This window comes from Dermacentor silvarum, chromosome 11 (genome assembly GCF_013339745.2).
Source record: "Dermacentor silvarum isolate Dsil-2018 chromosome 11, BIME_Dsil_1.4, whole genome shotgun sequence".
Lineage (NCBI taxonomy): Eukaryota > Metazoa > Arthropoda > Arachnida > Ixodida > Ixodidae > Dermacentor > Dermacentor silvarum.
In genome coordinates, this window is record NC_051164.1 from 97,790,411 (window position 1) to 97,812,680 (window position 22,270).

Sequence of the window (22,270 nt, forward strand, 5' to 3'; positions counted from 1 at the left end):
ACACTCCATAAAGAAAGCTGTTTCTTTTCCAAGGACCGTTGTACTCTGTACTTGATTCCTCTATCGTCATAAATATCTTAGTATCAAGCAGGTCTTTCATTGAACTTGTGCAGTCCAAAAGTGGCAGCTTGCCCTAGTATGTCCATCAAAACAAACATTAGCACCATCACATCCCGACCCATCGCAACCAGCAACGGCGAATCATGCAGCCACTGCAGGCTTCTCCGTTGCTGGTTGCGATGGGTCGGGAAAACTATATCCGTACGAGATGTGCAGCGCAAAAGCTTGATGCTGTCGAAACAAGTCCACACGACAAAGGTGGAAGACCAGGTACGGACAAAACGGTTGGTGGAAGAGGAAACGATCGTTTGTCCTCTATGCAGGAATGTAAAAGGTAACAGTGATTATTGCGAAATTACTATTTTGTTGAACGTGATCAATTTCAAAAATTCCGAAGTAATTTGAAGCCGAAAGGACAAAGTTTAGGCAAATATATGCACAGCACCTACCATTTCCACGTTGGCTGAACAGCAATGCTTGCAGTTCTCGTAGGCGCTAGCATCCCTAAAGCGCCAGATTTAACTCTACTAATTTCTGTAAGAAACCCTACGGTAAATGTGACAAGCTGTAGTTCCAACGTGATCACCAAATAAAGGGGAAAAGTGGTTCTAATTAAATTCCGGTGCGGAAAGTTTATATTACTCTGGGTTGAATTAGTTTCTAGTCATGCCTTCTAGTACGCGCACCATACTGCGTGTACGGTGCTCACACCATTTGGACAAGGCGTAATGACCTCATAAAGATGCTTATGCGGCCGTTAACTCTCATCCAATGTTCCTACCAGCTTCATGTCCACTCTATCGCTGTTGACACCAACCACCGCAATAGCGGCCTACCGGTCCGCACCGGCGTTGTGCGGAGTCATTGTAAACACAGAGGCTACAGAAGCAGGTAAGGTGGTACCATAATCACGTGATCAAACATGGTGGCGCCCACGCGAGAACGGCAGAAAGTGTTCAAGAAAAAAAAAAAACCATGCCTGTAATACAAGCAATGTTCGCGAAGGAGTTGAGACACCCATTGAACAGTAGAAAACTTTGATTGAAGCCACATTCGGATGTGGTGATAACAGCACAGGTTCGAGAACACGCTAGGCGCATCCATATGCGCAAGTGACGCGGCAGTTGGCGCTTTGAAGCGTAAAACGATACCAGCATGCGTCAGCGGGGATAAGACAAAGTAAACACGTCACGCGATGCTACGTTTGGCCTGGTGCCCCAAGTCGTTCGCCCCTGCTGACCTCATCGCCGACGATTACAAACTACAAGTTTTCTTTAGGTCGATAGACGTGCATGAGCATCTGATCTTTCTGCTGTCTCACGCACCTGCTAAGGCGCATCTTTCAAGAGAACAACGTTCGGCGCAAACGCCGCTCACTTTTCACAGAATGGTATCGGTTCAACCTGCATCAGAGCAGAAAATGGGTCTTAGGTTCGAGCCAATGTTTTCGCAGGGGGACTTGTCTTCACCTTGTTACATGCCGTAAAAATTAAAATTAAGTTATAATCTCACGTGCCAAAACCACTACTTGCCTTCCCGACCAGGAAAATAACATCTGCGGCAACGTAATGCCGTGCAACAGCAGAAATATGGCGCGATAGAACCGACTGTCCAAGCCTAGACGAGTCAACGCAAGCCCTTCAAAGCTGTATGCTTCAAAGAATGCGTCGTAAGTAGCAAAAAGCAATGCAAGATGTTTCCGGTCTACAGGACGGCGTTCACCTCCGGTGAGTTGGCCATCTGTGCCAACAACCGCGCTCGTCGCTCGGCCGCACGGTCTCTTATCTCTCCCGCGCGCAAGCAAGGAAGCGGGAAGCCAGCGCCGGAGGAAGCGGGGGGGGGGGGGGGGGGGGGGGCGCACTTTTCTTCTGCCAACAACCGCGCTCGTCGCTCGCCGCACCGTCTCTTATCTCCACACGGCTCTGACCTTTATGAGCCGTGCATTCGCGGCTCAGTTCCTGTTGAAGCGATAGACCGCACGTACCTTCGCCCGCACCGGCGTATGCTTCCTGCCAGCGTTTTGACAGTCGTTGTCTGCAGTCATTCAGTGTGATCTCTTCATGTTTGTTTGTGCGCGCTCACACCAGGCTTGTTGCTTCAGTTAGTAATAGTCGGGTCACATTTTCCAACGCACGCTACACATGTAATGCTGCCCGGATCGGCAGTGCAGCGCTACAGGTGTGTCCCTTCGCACGCGCGCTGCCCACGGGAAGCGCTTCTCATCAACACCACCGTTTCACACTTTTGAACAGTATCGTTTCTAAGGCGTGAGCCATGCTTAGCTCATTGCTTAATTTCGTGTCTTTGGTGTCGGCGGTGTTCGCACAGGAGACCTTGGGCGCGCGCCAGAAGGTGCATTCTTCCATTTGTGAAAGCGCCCGCAACGCCACGTACAGTCAAGTGCAAAATTTTAGAGACCACGGGAGCGGTGACTTAACTGCATCGCTGCGCCTTCTGACGGTTGCGCGCCTAAGTTCGAGAGCGCGTACTGCGCACGCACGTCCTTTTTTACCTGCCAGCCTGCTCGTTCGGTCGCTTCAACCGGGCACGCACCGGAACGCGGGCGAGAGCGCAAGGTGCCATTTCTGCAGTCGCCGTGAAATCGCCCGAGTGATGATATCGTCATATCGTGAAGAAAACACTTGATTTGTACTGGCATCGCTGGGAGCGCGTCACCCTCTACGCGTTGCTTCTACACGTTCCGCGTCGCGGAACACATGATTTGCGTCACTTTTTCTGAAATCGAATTATGTGATAAGGTCAGGAAGCAGCCATGTCTTTTGCGCTCTACGATTCCACGGCGACTGCAGAAGTGGCACCTTGCGCTCTCTCCCGCGTTCCGGTGCGCGCGCGGTAGAAGCGACCGAACGAGCAGGCTGGCAGCATAGAGTTTCACACTATAAAACCTAGAGGGAAATGTGGCGCTGCTGCGCTGTGGTATGCATGGGAATGCCGGTACATTGTGGATTCGGATTGGCATCGTTCTTGGAGAGCCAGAACGCCTTGAAGACGCGCCTGGCTAGCACCGTTCCGTCTGTCACAATGATTAATTTCCTGCTAAAACAGGACGCAAAAAACTGCTTTAGCTTTATTATTACACAAAAACATGTTTTGTTTAATTTTGAGGACATACTACTGGATGCACAATTCTATGAAACGTAAAAAGTATCAGCTGGTCGCTAAAGTTGGAGGGCAGACAAGGTTCTCGCTCGCTTTGGAACAACTTGTCGTCTGTTCTTGCTTTTCTTCGCTTGATGCTGCATTGTAGGTGAGTAAACTTTACTGAGAGATGTAATATGGGTGAATGAAAGCCTTTTATGTAGATTTTATTTTAAGAACGCGTTATTTGTGTAGCCATATCCACGTTTTAGACGAAGCCTCGTACAGCACCAGCCAACACAAGCCTTGCAGACACATATCCCGTCATTCCCATGAGGGCACGGCAGCCATTTAAGAAACTCTCATAGACGGTGGCGCCAGTTTATCCTCTAGGTGTTATAGTGAGAAACTCTATGGCTGGCAGATAAAAAAGGACGCGCGTGCGCAGTGCGCGCTCTCGAACTTAGGTGCGCAGCCGTCAGAAGGCGCAGCGATGCAGTTTAGTCGCGCCGCTCCCGTGGTCTCTAAAAGTTGGCACTCGACTTTACGTTTTCACCAATAAGCATTTGATTGATTAGTTGAGTGATTGCTTGATGGATTGATTGATTGAAATCTTTATTTGGACTGATTACCTGTGGCCTTAGATGGGGGTAGGGGATAAGGTCAACAGAAAGATGTCTGCCTCCTTATCGAAGGCAAACAAAGCGTCAATTTTTCTGGTGGCACCTGCTTGCGGAGCGACTAAGAAAGGCGGTAATTTTTTCGTATAAATCAATATAGAAAAATTCGGCATCCTTTGTTTAAATGCGACCTAGTCGTCCTACGACGCCACATTATGGAGTCTGGCGTGATTGTCCTTAAGGTTGCCTGTGGCATGACAGGACCAGACCAGATGCTTGAGATCGACATTGGCGATTGCATTACAGGAAAATTCGCTCACGGTTGCGTTCAACACCACCCGATTGTGTTGCCTCTTCACGTATCGCTAAGGTCCCTAGATCAAACAAGTTCATCTGGGGATCTTGCGCATCACCAGGGAACCTAAATGCAAGCGCTGTTTACATTTAGGTTTCCTACGCACTTCGGGCGGCGGAACACTCTGAATGCACCCGCAATATTGTGGAACTGAACTTTCGAGTGCTTCTAGTCGCATTACCAGCGTCGCTGTAGAACAACCTAAACGTAGCAACGAAGAGCGCGCTATAGCATCGCTCACGGAAGAGAAAGCTGAGATGATGATGATGAACATCTGTCATGGCTCGCACCCACTAAGGAGGATAGGCCAAGAATCGGGCGGCAGTGAGCATGCTGAGATGGCATCGGGGACATGAGTGCGTGCGCCGATCTGGCTTCCAATCACTACTTGGCAGCACGGACCTTTGGATGCGTGGGCGGGGCGCAAGCTGCGCGTTCCGCTCGCATTAAAATCGTTCGTCTGCCGTCGGAATCTGGCTGCCAAAACCGATGCTCCCGGAGCTTCGCCCATTCCACCGGAGATTCGCCCGTCCACCAGAGCCTGGCGCGCCTGCTACTTCGAGAGATGTCGGCCATCGCTGCTCCAAAGCGCTACAGGAGCTGGAAGTTCAAGCCGAAGCTGTCCTTCGGTTCGACAAGCAGCGTTACCAGCAGCAGCTCGCCGTCCAACACGCAAGCAAACCTTCCGGAACTCTTCGCCCGTCTCACGATGCAGCACAAACCTCACGAAGACGAGCATCGGCGCAACGTTGCCGGAAATGCAACAGAAGCACCCGTTCCTGAGCGCTTCTCGCAAGGTGAGCTTCTGTCGACCTCTAGTGACGACGCTGAGCGGACACCTGGGAAGCTCGGTCTTCCTCGGACTTCCCCAAGCCTTCGGACAAAGAAAGGACGCGAAGCAAGCTGGTCCATAGCTGGTCGAACATGAAACCAGACCAATTGCAGAGGCAGGACTGATCATGCGCGAAAAGCCCGAGCCGAAGGCCAAGTTCGATGTGGTGCATATGCTGAGGCAGGTGCGAGAAGGCTTGGCTTAATCTTGTAGCATGTACGCGGCACGCCGACTGCATTCCTGGACCGGCGCCCAGGCTTTCGAGTGCTGCATGAGAACACCTGCTCGTTCGTCTATACTACCGGGTGCCAGACGACGAACAATATGCGCGGCTGACCGTCCCTCTACGAAGACGGAGCTATACCGCCGCGTCATGTTTGGCCTGTTCCATGAAGGAGGACAGTGTGAACAATATATACGCGGTGGCTGCTGATGGCGGACTTCGGCGCGCAAGTGTCCAGTACGTTGAGTAGCAGGTCCTCCTAGTCTGCCTTTGACGGAAGCGGAAGAATAGTAAGGAAATCGTTTATTTTTCGTATAAATAAATATAAAGAAATCGGCATTGTTTTTTTTTTTTTTTTAGTGCAATTAGCATTTCTTAGGAACTTAATCCACTTTGCGGTATGCTGTCCGTGTCTAACCTCTTTCACATAACCCAAGTTACCCAAGTTGTCTTCTAGCTTTTGTCACTAGGTATGTGCTGCTGGCTGCCTTGTCGAGCAGACGACATCGGCCACTGGCTACGTGCTCGAATAGACAGCTTGCTGCTTGTCTGGCCGAGTAAGGAATTCGGGGTCACTTCGTGTTTGCCAATAGGTGTGTACCGGAAGAGGTGTGCTGGCTGCTGAGCATGAGCCCGGGACAGACAACTTGAGCACGACGTATGCTTGTATTGATATATGCAGATTCCTGGCCAATCCCCTAAAATGCACTCGCCAAGGTGATACAAGGGCCATGTAGCCCTAAATATATAAAGCGATAACGTCCCATCCGTTAATATACAGATCCGTGGCGAACGCCGCCGCTTCATGGGTAGCCATTAGAACGAAGTTGCAACCAGGATGCTAGAGGTAGTAGGGGTTGCCACGGAGTTTCAGCTGGGTTGCAGTGATTAGAACAAGATGTAATTTGTCGTGGTATCCGTCTAGTACATTCTTGTATCATTCGGTATTGTGGTTTGCAGCGAGATTGCGACTTCGTGCGTCTGCTAATGTGCCCATAAGGTTTCTTGATTCACGGATGGCACGGGAATACAATCATCATCGTAACAATAATCATAACAAATAAGAATATGCGAGTCCAACGCACACCCTGGAATCTATCTGCAGCGAAGCTTTAGTGAAGCGTGAGATTGCATGATGTATACCTAACGGCGATGCGCACAATTTTGTTTACTTTCATGCTATGCTATGCGTAATGTTATGAAATGTTTGTTTACGATTTCCATACTATGCCGCATACCCATGCACAACGGGGGATTAGCCTAGAAGCGGGTGGCGTATATCGTGCACTGACTAGCTCTTCGACCAACGTTACTACACCAGAACATATCTAGTAACGTTGTCTTTGACATGATCGCCGCGTGTTGACGACAATTATTATTTCCATAATATGGCACACAATAGGGGATCTGGTACAAAGCGCATCTGCATGTCGATAATATAATGGTGACTATTTCCATACAATGGCACATACCCACAAGTGGCAATCACCCAAGGAGCGGCCCTGTGCATTTAAAATAAATAGGAAATCGAGAAATACAAGACGATATAAGAATGGTCACATTGCGTAGCAAGGGAGCGCCAGTGTACGAGCCCGGTGCCAGTTTGCTTTAGGTCAGAAACGCAGGAATGAATTGGGCAAGCTTATAGAATTTCATTACCGGTTCGTGAAAGCTTCAATTCACATAGATTCTAAGATGTGCGTTGCATGTGCGTTGCATGTGCGTTGCATGTGCGTTGCATGTGCGTAATTGTTTATGCTACTCTCACAGTTCAGGAAAACGATGTATGCATGACGAGCCGTGAGGCGCAAAAGCTTGTGGCTGTCGAAGCACGCGGTTCACAAGGACGAGGGCGAAAAACCAGAGTGGGTAGCGCTCGCTTGCCTCTCGTGCTTGCCTGCTTCTCGCGCTGAACTTTTGCTACCTCAGCAAAAACAATATTCACGCAGAAACTCCACTGGTGTTGTCTAAGTATGCGCAAGCATTATGTCACTTGCTCATCTCCACGCAGCGCGGTGTCATTATCAACCTTATCAAACTTGATCCGACCAGCATAGACACTTGTCAAGCTTTATCGGTGGTTCAGGCATCCGACCCTTATTAACCCTTATCGGACTCAATACCACCCTTATTAACCGTTATCGGTCGTTATCAACCTGCGAAAGTATATGTCCAGCGAAGCTGTTGCAAAACTACCACTACAACTGTTGAGGAGGGTATGCAATGCTTTATTGATGGTTCGGATGCTTGTTTTGAGCTTGTTCTTTATTGAAACGTACGCTGTTATGTGTGTTGTATACGGATGATTTCAATGAATGTATGCGCTGTTCGCTTCTCTTTGCTGAGCGCTTGTAGCCTCAGCCTTACGGGGGGTATAAGCCATTGCATTTCTTGCTTGCTTACGGGGGTATGAGTGCTTTCGGTAGTTGTAGGGGTGGTTTTCAACAGCTTCGCTGGACGTGGACGTCCACTTTTGCACGGTCGGGATGGCGAGCTTTTTGTTGTTGTTGTTGTTGTTGTTGCTTTTTGTTGTTTCTTTCGTTCCGGCACGTGGCACGACTCCGCGCGGCGCATCGTCGTTGTTTTCTTCTATTTCTCCCGCAGTTTGATCAGCCATGCTCGCGTACTTCGCACGTGACAGCCATTCTCGACAACAGCAGATCATCATCATGAAGAGCTATACAGAAGAAGAAGATCGCGCTCTACAGGGTTCCGTGAAGTGTAGTGCCGATGAAGCACAACTACAATCCTGACGACGACGGCGTCGAGAGGACGCCCTGGTGAGCGCTGTCGCCACGTTTCTTTGGTTCTCTTATAATTGGATGCTCGATCGGATTTCAGTATAACTCTACTTGTTGTGCCTACAGACGCTATTGCGTACATGTCGCTCATTGCAAGGTGAGGTTGGAACAGCGTGAACTGGCGTCGGAACTAGTTTCTCTCCTTACGCCTTACATGTACAGTATACAAAGTGTTTCTGCGAAGACCTTAAGCAATTTTTAAAAATCCCTTGTGGCAGATAACACAGTCCTATTCCTTGAGCTGGTCCACTCGAAGGGGCGGACATTAGTCGCCCGAGAAATGGAAAAGCACAATGTTCTACTTAAAAAGAAGCACTAATTATATTTGGTTTAATTTATTTACGGTATATAGATTGCAATTTGCGAATTGTAGCCAGTGAGCTTGCAAGGCATGTCCGCTTGGAACGAATACTAAGGATGGCACCGGTTTTGAGACATGCGCAGTCAAACTTGAGGTGAAAATTGCACATTTGCTCCCCTTTATTCCTTAGGAAAACGTCATTTTATGCATTGAAGGACAAAAGTAACACAAAGGACATTCATCGCCAACTTTGGAAATTAATATACCGAAACCGGTGCCATCCTGAGAATTCGTTCTAAGCGGGATTGCGAACTCACCGACTACAATTCGTTAATTGAAATATGTGCCGTAAAGTAATTAATCGAAAAGCTGATTAGTGATCTTTCGTTAATTGTCGAATGTACATTAAGATTTCTTGTGCAAGCAATGTCCGCCTGTTTGAGAAATCTAGCGCAAGGGTTGGAAAGGTGCTATCTGTCACAGATGGTGTTTAAAGATTGGTTAAATTTCTCGCGGATCGAGACACCCGGTATATACGGTCTACCGCGGAACACCAAATATATAGCATGTGGGGAATCATTACAGTTCAGTTTTGACACTAAGGCATCCGCAAGGATTCATTCTTGACCAGTGTACCGGGTGTTTCGCGTTGCTGAGCTTTAAAAAAAGTGGTACAGCTTATAGGCGATTGAGACTGACATTTACTTTCCATAGAGCGCGACGATGCCATATTTATTCCAATGTTTTTAAGCTACCTGTATACATTTAAGAAAAGATGTACCAAAAATAATAAAGTATTTTAGCATAGCCTTACCATTCTACCGTTACGCATAACGTTTATCGCCGACTGCGCACGCAACGTCAACACCGAGCACGCGCAGTTGGGAATAAACGGTAACGGAGTATTGGTAAGTCCATGCTAAAAGACGGCAATGCTGAAGGTCGCAAGGTCGAGTTCGATTCGCCACCTGGCAGAATACGTGGAACCAATCGTGCTCTTAACGACAAGGTTTGAGACCGGGGTAGTTGGTGTTCCATGTCACCATGAATTACAGCGCACACCGGGACAAGGACAGGAAATGACGAGGACAAGCGCCGTTCTCGTCACTTCCCGTCCTTGACGCGGTATGCGCTGTAATTGACAGTAACGTGCTATTAGCCTGGGCTTGTCCCTCGCGTCGTCTGCCAACCATTGCTATGTACGCGCGTCATACAGCGCGCGCATATCATAATGTCTCGTTGTTATTCTCTGGCCGTCGCCAAGTGGTCAGTCAATCTGTAGCTACGTTTACGTGAACCCGATTAAGTCAGGTCGAGTCGGCTTACCGGGCCGAAAAGAAACCGGTCGTCGGGTTCTCGTTAAACGCTGGCGGGTCGGGCCGAGCGAACGTCGATGCGAGTTCGGTCAACCCGCCTGCAGAGAATGGTATCACTTATACCCAACCCATGCACTTGGTGAAATGCACGTAAATGCTGGTCGGATCGGGTTGGACCGTCTCGACTTCTTACACGACCTGGTAGCGTCGAGGTGATGTACACGAAGCTCACTAAGTCACGCGATCGCCACTCAATTTATTAACGCTGTATTACGTGCTTTGTGACGGAGCAGGCGCTGCCCGTGCCGGTTACCTCGGTACGACACCGTGGCGTTTCTGCTGTTGCACGCCGGCTACGTGTCCCAGTGGGCGTTCGACTACCGCTTCTACCAGGCTCAGGGCCTGTCCCTTTCCGACGTGAGCCTGGTCGTGGCTGTCCAGCAGGTGGCGTTCGTGCTCGGTCGTGTTTTTCCCCTCACCCGAATGGTGAGTGGCTGTTTCGTAGGAAAAACAATTTCGCAGATCCAACGCACATCTTGGAATCTATATGCGAAGTGAAGCTTTCGTGAAGCGGTTTACGAAATGTTATAAATTTGCCCATGTCGTTCCTGCGTCTCTGACGTAAAGCAGACTGCCGTGTGCGCATGCGCTCTCGTGCGCCCACGCTATGCAGTGTAACAACTTTTATACGTGTCGTCTTGTATTTGGTTATTTCTTATTTATTTTAAATAACGATTCTTGTTTATTTAAATAACGATAACGATTCAGCCAGAGTTGTAACGACGGTTAGTACATGGATTTGCCTAAACCTAGTCCTTCTGGCTTCAGACGACATTGTGACTCTGCGTACTGATCATTTTCGACTGTAGCTATGGCGTTATGAATGTAGCATTTCGCGATGATTATGCGTGTAACTCAGAAATGCATTGCCTTCGTAGCATCTAGAAGAAAAAAAAACGATTGCTCCCAAATTTCGAGAAATAAAGCGTAATAATTAACGCCACAGGAGCGTTTGGAGCCACAAGTACGCGTAGATCAGACCGATATCCACCTTCTAACTTTGATTCCCGCGTTAGCTGTATAGCTGGAGGATGACAGATCCAGAGTGGCCACTATTGTAGTTACTGTAGGAAGCTCTGACTGCAGTCGAGAACCGCTGTTGGACCGGTCCTGAAAGCGTGCTGACCTAGCGCGTAGACAGCGACGCAGGCTCTGACGCAGCTGGCTTCTCGCGTGCGTAAAGCTTTACGCGTGAGGCCCCGGTAACGCCACCTGTAGTCACTTTTGCAAACTACTAGCGGGAAAGCTCGGCGCGCTTGCGTTGCTAGCTGTTCGGTAAGGCGACACTTCGAATGGTGCGAAAAAATTGCCCCCACCTCCCCGAAGGCAATCGTGAGGAAATGCGAATGCATTTCTTGCGCCGAGAGTACACGACGTAGTAATTTTAATGGCGTATATTAATGACGAGACGAGGATTTGTACCGTAACCATTTATTTACACATTCATCAGCACCTGTTTGTGTTGTCATTGTACCTGACGGGGGCAGTTCGGTATCGGCAGCTCGCTTCGCTCGCTTGCGTTCGGAATCACGCTCTCTTCGCAGCCTTGTCTTCCGCTTCTTCTCCTCCGGTTGATGATGACGTTGAAGCTACTGCAGTGACGTCACCTCCAGCGAGAGGTGTAATGCTCGGGTTGGATTGTATTACACTTCTTGCTAGGGGTACCGTTGCCGTCAGACATTCGCCTTCACCGACTTCTGCCATCGCCTTGAGAGGCGCCCAGCCAGCGAACGGTCGAGAGTGAGGCGCGCGCATCACTCCATTTATTTATACGTGCGAGCGAGCGAACGGGAGAGTGGGGCGCAGGGAGGAGAGAGAGCGAACGGCGAGAGAAGGAGCGGCGAAGCACTGTACCTACCCTCTCCTACGCTCTCTCCACACACGCGGGAGCTCCGCCGAGTTCCCGCGATGCGAGCGCCCTCACACGCCAGAGCGCGCTCCTCCTCTCCACTCACTCTCCGCTACTCCGCCCGCAACACTTGCTCCGGTTGCTAGGGGCGAGGATAAGCGCGCGCGCCCGCAGCTGTTGCTATGGGAGAGGGAGTGAGAGCGGAGAGATAACACCTGCCGGCGCGCGGACACCGACAGACGCCTGACAAGCCCCGACTAAGAAATGCATTCGCATTTAAAACTGAGCTTCAATGACAGTCCACGGTGATTCCTTGTTGGCGTCTATTCGAATGCGTGGAAAGGCGTGTCTCTCAAGCTACTCCGTGCCGTATAGAAATCGCATAAAATAACTGAAATTCAGTTTCTGCTGTTGCCGAGGAGCGGCGCTGTGCTACTCTCAGTGAAGCAAATGTAAATGGATCTCCTGTGAAGTCTTCGCAAGTAACGTCAGGAAGGTTGCTGGCGTAAAGGTGGGGAAAAAGCACTTGTGCTCATTTCTTCCGTGTTTCTACGTGTATCTAAACGTGCGCTGCCTCAACAACAACAATGGTTGACCAACCAACCTACCAATATATTCCTCGGCAATGAAGGAACGTTTTTGAATAATATTACCGTAGTGTAGCTTGCTATTTAAAAAAAAAAACGCTATTTTCAAATAAAAGAGCTTACTGGTGGCCAATATTGGTGGCACCCCGTTTCAAAACGGATGCTTTCTTTCAAACATGAAAAAAAAAAAACTTTATGTGCCATGTTTTCGTTACTTTTTCTGCATTTCCGACTGTTTTCTGTGTTACCGTGGCAATAGGAGCGTATTCCGACACATTTCTTGTGTCTTTAGCTCCAGTGACATAGTAGCAATCATGAAACATCATGTACTACCAGAACCAACTACAGCAAACTCTCGTTATAACAAAATCTCTTTATTCGAAGTTCTTCATCTTCTCGTGTTATTATAACTCTCCTTTAGCGCCGCAGCTTTTAATGAAATGCTGCTTATAACGAAGTCAGTTCCCTGTCCCGATGACTTCGTTACAACGAGGGTTTGTCGTAAATGCATAAATAACATAACAGTAGAGTAGAGAAGGCGCTCCATCGTATCTCTGCAGCCCTGTCCGTCTTGGAGGTTGTTCTGCGTACGCGTTCCGAGAGACCTGCTGCCTTTCGCCCCGTCGGCGTTGATCGTCACTACTGTCGCCAAGGCTCGAGGTCACTTCTACGCGGCGGCCGCCACGCAGGGTTTCCTGGTCTCTGTCATCGCGGAGGCGGTCTGCCCCAGCGACAACGTTGGAATCTCCGTCTGGCAGGTGACGAAGCAGATATTAATCACTTGTTCTCTTTCCGCGTCGAGTTCATCCAGCGACTATGACCGTCTTCCAGTATTTCCGTAGACGGCAAGGTAGACGGCTAAGCGAACTGCGCGGTCAACTTAAGCCTCGTTCCAATTATGACGAACACGGATTCGAGGGTAGACAGCTTCGAAGTCCAAAACGATGCAGGCTATGCGTTGCTGTCCAAACAAGATGGCGGCTGAGCGAGGCGCTTGGAAACTCGATGGGCACAAGAGCAACAGTCTGCGCACAAGAAAACGTAGCCGCGCTTTCCTGGGCGCCTAATGTAACTCACGTTGTATTTCTGGTAGGTTCGAACGCGCAAATAGTTTTTGCTTGTCGCTGTGGGGTGGCGTCACGTCACAGGGGTGCCTTCCCGTCGTCTTCCAGGTGGTACCAGACGTGTTCCATTACTTGAGCTCGAAGCTGTCTTCTTAGCTGTCTACGTAGACTGTCTCCGATACCACCTTGCAACACTACCTTCGGACCGGCGCCAAGCATCGTTCTCTAAAACTATCATCAAGTACAACGACAAACTTCCCTCGGGCTTCACCGCTGCATCTAAACCATCGATACCCCCTTGGTGTCTTATTAGTCCCACAGTACATCTCAGTGTACCAGGAATCAAGAAGAAATCTGAGCTGTCGTCACCTGTGCTGAAACAACTTTCTCTGCTTCTTCTACTCGAGAGGTATGCGGACAGTGTACATATTTATACTGATGGTTCCACAAACCTCCAGTGTTCGTCCGGTGCTGTGGTTGTCCCAGCAAGAGCTATTACCATTAGCTTCAGGACTGACCACCCAACGGCATCGACATCTGCGGAACTAGCTGCTCTTCGTGCGGCACTTCGTTTCGTCAATCGGGAGTCACCTCGACAATGGTCAATCTTCAGTGACTCAAAGGCAGCCCTACAATCTGTGCTATCAGCTCTGCGTCGCGGGCCATACGAACAGCTCGTATTCGATATTAGATACTTACTCCATACATCACAGGAGAAAGGACACCACGTGACGTTTCAGTGGCTTCCAAGTCACTGCGGCGTCATAGGGAATGAAAACGCCGATAATGCCGCTCGGGCTGCTCTTGACGACACACAGGAAGAGGCCATACCGCTCTCACGGTCCGACGCAGCCAGCAGACTTCGAGTGCTTGCACAGGAGATCACGCTCTCTCTATGGTGCACACCAAGCAGCCAGACCAACCGGAGCAATCGTCACTACCACCTGCCCTCTTTGATGCATCTATGTATGCCAACTGGACTCCGCCGAAAAGAGGCCACTATGCTTTATCGCTTATGGCTAGGGGTGGCATTCACGAAATCTTATTCATTCCTCATTGGAATGGCCGACAACCCTTTTTGCAATGCCTGTCTTTGCGAGGAGACGCTAGAACATATTCTATGCGACTGTCCTGAATATAATGTTCCGAGACAGTCCCTGGCGTCCGTTCTAGCACACCTGGACAATCGACCACTGTCAATTGAAACCATTCTCGCGTGTCGTCGACAGAAGACATCGCAGCTGAAAGCAACGAAGGGACTGCTTAGGTTTTTAAAGGAAACGGGCTTGGACAAGCGGCTATGACAGTGATGTCACGCATCACGCAAGAGTGACGGACTCTGACTGACGATGTGTGTGCTGTGTACGTTATGTGCTCTCTCTCTCTCTCTCCTCCCCATCTTTCATTCCCCCTCACCCCGCTCCCATGTGTAGGGTAGCAAACCGGTTGTCCTGAACTGGTTAACCTCCCTGCCTTTCCTTCTCCACTCTTTCCTTCCTTCCTTCCTTCCGATACCGGCCAGAATTTCTAGAGCGGCGCCCTAGGGCAGCAGGCACGCTCCGATGAAACTCTAACAGTGAGGTTGTTTCGATAAATCTAAAACCTTTGTTAAGTTGTAAACACTTAAGTCATGCGAATAGCAATATTCAGGAGAAAATAAATTATTATGGTACTGCGTACGCACCTATAAGCAGGGGAGCACATTGAACGCGTTCTGTGTTCTTTCATGGGAGCGTCAAACCTTCTTAACATGCCGGTGGTTGTCCATCTTCTGCACTGAAACCAGGCATGCTCACATTATCCTGCATCCTCCCTATCCGACTTTGTTAACTCGTGGAAGGCGTTCGGTTTACTTCGTTGGTTCGAGTATTTGAACGTGTTGGGTTACCTCATCGCAGGGTTGCGCGAGCCACGCCATCTGGACGCTGGTGGCCGTGCAAGTGGACATGCTGCGCTTCGACATCGGCACCGTGTATCAGACGGCGGCCGGCTGTTACGCGGGCGCTGTCCTCTGCCTATTACTGGTTGGCCGTTCGGGGAGAAGGCGATGTTGCTCGTCCCTGGCGAAGAGGGCGTTCGAGAATCGGGAGGCGATGGAAAGCAGTGATGAAGAGGACGACGACGACGGCGACTCCTTGTCCAGCTCTCGCGCTGCGTCACCGTCGCCGCGTGTTTACGGCCAATCTCTTAACGCGAGGTATGCATATGTATAGAGTTGTGTCCCAGCTAACCTTAGCCATCTTCTTAACAAAAAAATAGAAAACATGGTACAAGACACGATTTTAAGACCTGTGGTGTTCGGTCATCAGAAATCTGGCGACCGAACACCGTAGTTCTTTTAATTCTATCTTGCACCGTGTTTTTTTTTTTTTTTTACTTTTTTCCGTTGAACAGCTTGGCTATATAGTTAGCTGGGAGAACCTGTACAGAGTCGTGTCAAGTACATTATTGCATTTTACGATAAGGAGATAAGAAATTTTCACACAGACTAGAAAGGATTGATTGATTGATTGATTGATTGAATGAACGAATGAATAAATTAATGATTGATTCGCGCCGTAGTTCTGGCAACCTAGGACTCAACATGCTGACGAATTGGAATTAGCAAACACCTCTTGGCCACCCGCCAGACTTGCTTAGTGGCTATATACGACGTTCCGATTCTGAGCATCAGGTCCCGCGTTCGATTACCGGCACGTTCTGTGATGCGGGTGGAATGCAAAAACGTTGGCTTATTAGGCAGAAGTGTACGATATGAAACATAACAAATCGTGCACAGTTCGGAATTCGAAGGCATACAAAGAAAGACACATGCGGCGCAGACTTTCAACAATGTTGGAGTGCCCTCGTCTTTAGCGCTGTGCTCGTTTACATATCGCCGAATCATTTACCATTTAAAGGGCCTTATGTAGTCCAGGTGGCGTTCTACTTCGGCCGCTGCGGCGTATGGCGTGCGTTTCCGCACGTGCACTATCTTGAAATCGATCTGCCACGGGGACAAATTGCGCCGAGTGCTGATAGCTTCGCTGTGTTCTCGCCGCTTAGTTCGCGTTTAAGTGAGAGGCAACGCGAAGGTCAATTCGCTCGCTGCTGCTGCAGCCGCGCTTCCTCACTCCAGCGTTTTGACAACGAGTGTGCGCGGTCATCGAGTGAGAAGTGTTCATGTTAGCTTGTGCGCTCGTGACACCATGCTTGTTAATTTAGTTAGTAATCTATCCTTACTTGGTATAGCTGTCTACTAATTTGCTATTGCAATTGATGATGCGACTTTCGGGCGAAACTGCGACTTTTCTTTTTTCATTGAAAGTAAAACCATAGCAAAAGTTTTTACCGCATTACTCATCCAACGTTGAATGTTGACAGCACCTGGAAGTCAAGGTTCTTCAGTCGCACCTGTCCCGAAACGCGCTTCAAACATCGGGCTTACTCGGGTACTTTTGTGTTGGGGGTTAACTGAGTTACGCACCACTGATGAACGATTATATGAAACTCAACATTCCCCGTCGCCGGCTGGAAAGATGGCTAATTTGCCTGAAAAAGAGAAAGGTACTAATTGTAAACGCTGCTTATTTGGCTTTGCGTAGCGTGAGTGCTGAGATCCCGTTTTGTAGCAGTGCATATATCATATTGGCGTTTCATATTTAGTTTCGTTGTTCATAGGTGGCGCGAAAGCCCGCAGAGCCTCCTCTGTCTTGTTCGGCGCCATTGGAGAGCTTCGCAAGCGGCGTTCGACTGCAGAGGTCTGCATTTTCACGTGACCGTCTGCCCTTGTGCAGGCTTTTGTGGCTGGCCTTCTACTCGGAGAGTACCAGCCGCGTCGCCATGAGCGTGAGCAGCGTGTCCGTGCAGACGACCGCCATCGTGGCCCGCGTCGCCTTCCCTGCGGTGGTGGAGATACCGTGCTTCCAATACGTGCCTTCTTTGCCCGTGATGCTCGTTGCCAGGCTGGTGAGTCTGTCGTCGCTAGCGAGTAACATGTCTGACGTGGCGCGATAACTGTTACAGTGATAGCTATTACTGGCGCTACAACGATGGGACGCATGTTGCAATGGGGTAGCGTTGACAACTACTTTTTACGCGCAAGCGCAGATGCACCCCCGTCTATCAAATCGGCGAGATTAGTTTGTCGCCGCGAATGAAGCGAGCGCCGGAGGAGGAAGGCGCCCGGAGGAGTAGAAGAGAATCGCCGCGTTCGCACCCTTTCCGTTTGTCCTTTGACGCCGTAGTGCTCGCTGTGCATGTCTGTACACTTGCACGTAACCCGCGTTCACGAAGCGAAACGTCACTGCAACTTGTCTTGCAGAAAATTCGGGACGGCGGTTTTGGAAAGCCATTTGCTATTTCATGTGCTTTCAGCCATAGTGTCACTGGAAGGGGTGGGCGAATATTCGAAGTTTCGAATACGAATACGGATAGTTTGTGTGTTAGTATTCAATTCGCATTCGAAAGTTAACTTCGGTATTTTTAAGTGTACTGAAAACTAACCAATAATATCGCAACAACCGACTGTTTAAGCCTGGTTTCTGTTCACCGTCTGTTAAATATAAAGTATCGATATTTATCAGAAGTGTGACAACGACACAAGTTTTCTAAGCAGTGCAGATACAAAATGAGTAAAGCAAACTTTTTTTTCTAGTTTCGCCGCGGAAGCCTATGTCACAACCTGTGATTTTTGCTTGTAGACTGTCATTTAGTGTTTTTCTTTTCAGTATGACTATGCAGCAGTTCAGTTCTTTACGCTACAACCAGTTGCGTCTTCCGCGCAATGCGCCCTTTTCTGTGTGTTTACGTCACACAAAGCCTTCAGCAGCTTTTTTTTTTTTTTCATAACTTCTATCTTTTTATCGGTAACCATTTTTTTTTGCGTTTTTGGAAAGCTAATCGTAGAGCGGATATTCTATTTTTGGAAAGTTTGTTTGCACGCACGCTCTGATGTTGTTTATAGGTCTATTCGTGCAGGTCTTTTTAATCACACTTGCTGATTCCTGAATTTGAAAGTGTTCATTTAATTGTCGCGGATAGTAAGATGTATTTTTTTGCATTAGTCAGTGCACAGGCGTTGTACTTAATTATACCGAAAAATAAATTTCCTGCTGTAAATATTACTACTACTATTTGTATTCGATTCGCATTCGAAAAAAATGATATTCGTGCACCTCTCTAGTCACTCGTTTGTGGGCCTCTTCGATTATCCTCCCCTGACAGTCCTGGACTTCCCGAGGCGGCGCACACAGCCAACGAGCGTTGCGTATGCAGCGTCTCGGTCAGTCCTGGAGATGGTGTTCTGTAAGTGTCCAACTAGTGGACGCTTATATTTTGTCTGCTGATGAGAAGTGCCGATTGGCTGGGGCCGCCTGTCTCCTTCAGAGACAGGCGCCCTGCCTGTACCCCTGCCCGGCCAATCAGCACCTTCAGCAGCAGTCGAAATGGACATGTCCACTATGTGGAACACTTACAGAATACCGTCCCAGCGTGTAGTCCGAGACGACGACAAATCAAAGAGGCACGGCGTCAGTTTCGATCGAGGAACCCAAAAAGCCGCTTCTGCGCAGTGCTTGGAGCAGTTGGCCGCGAGCCAGGCCGTGCGCTGGCACCAGCCGTGCGGCCGTTGGATGTTCCTCTTCAGCGGCTACATGGTGGGCTCGATGGCGCTGCTCCTGCACTTCCAGAGCTACATCCAGCCGGGGGATGAGTGCGCGCTGCACATGATGCTCGCCTACGCCACGTCACTGTCATCTGCCGCCGGAACCGCGAGGCCCGCCTGGGAGACGCACCTGGCAGGTCAGCTGACGTGTCTATATGCCATATGAGGGCTAGGTTTTTTTTTTTTTTTGCAACCTGGTTTTCTAATGCGAGAGCATTAAATGTCCCATTACGTGAAAATCCGTCGGCGTGACCGAAAGATGGTACCAAAAATGGCCGACGTGAAAGAAAAAAAATGCTCGGATTGACGTCAAATTTCTGAGCGAGCTTCCTGGAAACAATGTAAATTAATGGCTTCCCCGACGCCTCGACGGCTCCATGGTTCTGGCTGACTAAAGGTGTGCCTAGTGCGTGCACGTGACGGCGTAGTGACGCACGGCCACGTGACGGCGCAGCCAATGGGGAGGAGGTGGCGCTACGCCATGAGTGTATAAAGTGAGCGCGTTCATGAAGTTCTGAGGTCTACCAACGCTATAATGCTTTCGCATTCCCACAGGTAAGCAGCCATAAAAGTACCTGCCGAATTTTTTTTCTTTCTGTTTATCTATTTTGCATACTTTCATGGCCCGTATATAGGCGCTACAGAAAGGAGCGGTACATACACAGAAAAAGAATGCAGAACAATGAATAAAATATTTGTTAGATGGCATGGAAAACATCAGTCTTGAACCTCGATGCGTCTGTACTAGTGGCGACCGATGCGGGAAGGTGGTTCCAGTCATTGCAGGTGCGGGGTAAAAAATAGTAATAGTACGCATTCGTACGACGAGATGGCACAAAACCTTTATGAAGGTGATCGCTGCGGGATGAAAAGTAAGGAGTTACAAGTTTCTCTTTTAATACCAGGTTGTGGTAAATCTTGTGGAGAAGGCAGAGGCGACTGTATGCACGACATACTGAAAGATCCGGTATGTTAAGGGTTTGCTTCATGAGTGTAACGCTAGCATGACGAGAGTGATACGATAGAATAAAGCGGGACGCGCGGTTCTGAATGGCTTCGAGGGAGAGGGTTAGTGATACTTGATGGGGATCCCAGATGGCCGAGACATATTCTAATTTTGATCGAAGAAGTGTTTTGTAGTGTCAGTTATGAAGATGCTGGAACGGCGTAAACGTTTCTGCGCAGATAGGCTAGCATGCGATTAGCGTTAGAAGTTATATATTCAACATGCTTGTGCCATGATAGATCGTGAGTGAGATATAGGCCGAGATACTTGTAAAAATTAACTTGACAGAGAGGAGCGTTATTCAGAAAATACATGAGTGTGTCAGTATTGTTAGTGCGGCGTGATATGCGCATATATTTACATTGATTTACGTTTAGTTTCATGTTCCACGCATTGCACCATATGGATAAATTGTTAAGGTCTTTTTGTAGTTTAGTGGAATCGGCGGAGTCACTAATCTTATGATATATTACGCAGTCATCAGCAAATAAGTTAACAGTGGCCCGAGGACGGATCCCTGCGGGACCCCTGATGTAACCGATGAAAAAGCAGAGGAAGCGTTATTGGCAGTTACGTACTGGGTTCGATTGGAGAGAAAATCCTTAATCCAAGCTAATAATAAAGGATCAATGTTAAGCTCATCGAGGTAGATCGTGCGTTACGGTATCAAATGCCTTAGCATAGTCCAAGAAAATGCAGTCAACGTCAAAGATATTGTCAGATGCAGCAAAAAGATCATTAGTAAAGCAAGCTAGTTGGGTTTCGCACGAGTTCATTTTTCTGAAGCCATGTTGACAGGAATGAAGTAATGAATTGGTCTTCAAAAGGAATTGGTTGTCTTATTCTTTCTTTCGTGAATGTTGTCGCACTTTTCTCAAAATTGTCACTGCTTATTTTTCTTACTTTCTACAATTTTAATTCTCATTTTTTCACGCATACCCGGCTCTCAAGAAGTGGGCACTAAACAGAAATATTACTCCAGCTGTATTCGTAAGTTAACCTTCTGCAGTAGCAAAAGAGAGAGTTACTCTTACCCCCGTCTTCGAAAATGCATCTTAACTTGAAGCCCATGCTTGACTTGATCTACCGTGAAATCAATGAAAACAATGTTCTTCAGAAATGCTTTATCAATCTAAACTAATTTATTTTCTTGGTCGTAATTTAAAGGGGCACTAAGAGCAAATATTAAGTCGAGCGACATTGAAAGAACATGGGCGTCTGTAATAACGAATTCGCCATTCGTAGCGGGAACCGAGATTGTGTAAGCGATAAAACGACGAAAATAAAAAAGTGGAGTGGCGTCATCTGGTTGAGGACCATCGTACCTCATGTGACGTCGGCGCTGGCTGGTTCACAGAGCGTAGAATAGAGGGAGGTCACGTGGAGATTACGTGAACTCGTCCGTTTTCGTGCAGTTGGTTCAAATTGAGCAATTGAGCACAACGACAATTATATTGGCACATAGAAAATGATGATAAGCTCCTAAACGAATAATCTATCTAGCTTGACTTGGTATTTTACCTGATTGTCCATTTAATAATAATAATGTTTATTAGAATACAAAGCCAAAGAGGGGTTTGCCAAAGCCAAACGAGGATTTGTGCGGCAGCACCCTGCAGCTGGAGACAGGAAAACACATTCACCGAAAGTTGATAAATAACAATATTTATTGTAGTGAACTTCGAAAAGATCTTTCTTCTCGACTTTCCGAAGCTGTCAAGAAGCATTACTGCCAAACCCACCTTTTTTTCTTTCCTTCTTTTTCACGCTGCTGCTCCAGGCTTGCTATCGGCGGCCATATTGACGTGGCCTGTCGGTCAGCTGGGTCAGTTCGACGCCGCGCTCGCCTGGGCGTCGCTGGTTCTCATGCTGGGCTGCTTCGCGGCCGCCGCCTCCTTTGCCTCGTCTGCTTTTAAACCCGCCGGAGTGAGCGTCAGCGTTCGACGCAAACGCTTAGCTCGCTGACGATTCTCCTGACTTCATCCACCTTCGAGTACTTCGCTTGCGAGAGTTGCCGCCGAGAAAAAACGGCAAATGGCCGGCTCTTGTCATTGTCGTACGTTGTTATTAAATATTGTTGTTAAACACCTGCAGACTTTGTACTTCTTCTAGATGAATCGCATAACAGCCGGCTCTCAGAGCCAACGCTGCCATCCTCTCACGAAGCAGCAAATACCGGCTTCACACGGAACACTTTCGATCTCGATTATGCTCGCTCGGGAGCGAATTTCTCGATCTAGATTGGCTCCTTTGCGCAAGCAACGAAATGGAGCTCATTGGGATTGGAAATTACGATCCATGTCGTGGCTGATCGCGATCGAAAGTGGCCAGTTTGACCGCAGTAGATTGGTATCGCAGTAGATCGGAAGTATGGCACATTAATTTAGGTGGCGCTCCCGACTCACAAGGTGAGAGCACCTCCGAGCGCTGAGCTGGAGCTCGACGCTCGGAAT

At 48.6% G+C, this 22,270-nt stretch overlaps 1 protein-coding gene across 3 annotated transcripts; it reads left to right on the forward strand.

The window, feature by feature from the left end:
- The first annotated feature begins 1,395 nt into the window (after nucleotides 1–1,395).
- Nucleotides 1,396–21,910, forward strand: LOC119433777 (uncharacterized). 3 transcript variants are annotated; one of them, XM_049659135.1, is made up of 8 exons: nucleotides 1,396–1,787; nucleotides 7,794–7,969; nucleotides 9,898–10,093; nucleotides 12,664–12,861; nucleotides 15,066–15,364; nucleotides 16,944–17,115; nucleotides 18,720–18,948; nucleotides 21,598–21,910. In XM_049659135.1, exons 2-8 carry the CDS (start codon nucleotides 7,920–7,922, stop codon nucleotides 21,780–21,782), a joined length of 1,329 nt encoding a protein of 442 aa, XP_049515092.1. In that variant the 5' UTR covers nucleotides 1,396–1,787; nucleotides 7,794–7,919; the 3' UTR covers nucleotides 21,783–21,910. The 3 variants fall into 3 exon arrangements, with proteins under 3 accessions (XP_049515092.1, XP_037556955.1, XP_049515093.1); XM_037701027.2 differs by having other exon boundaries at nucleotides 9,901–10,093; XM_049659136.1 differs by lacking the exon at nucleotides 7,794–7,969 and having other exon boundaries at nucleotides 9,901–10,093.
- The last annotated feature ends 360 nt before the right edge of the window (nucleotides 21,911–22,270 follow it).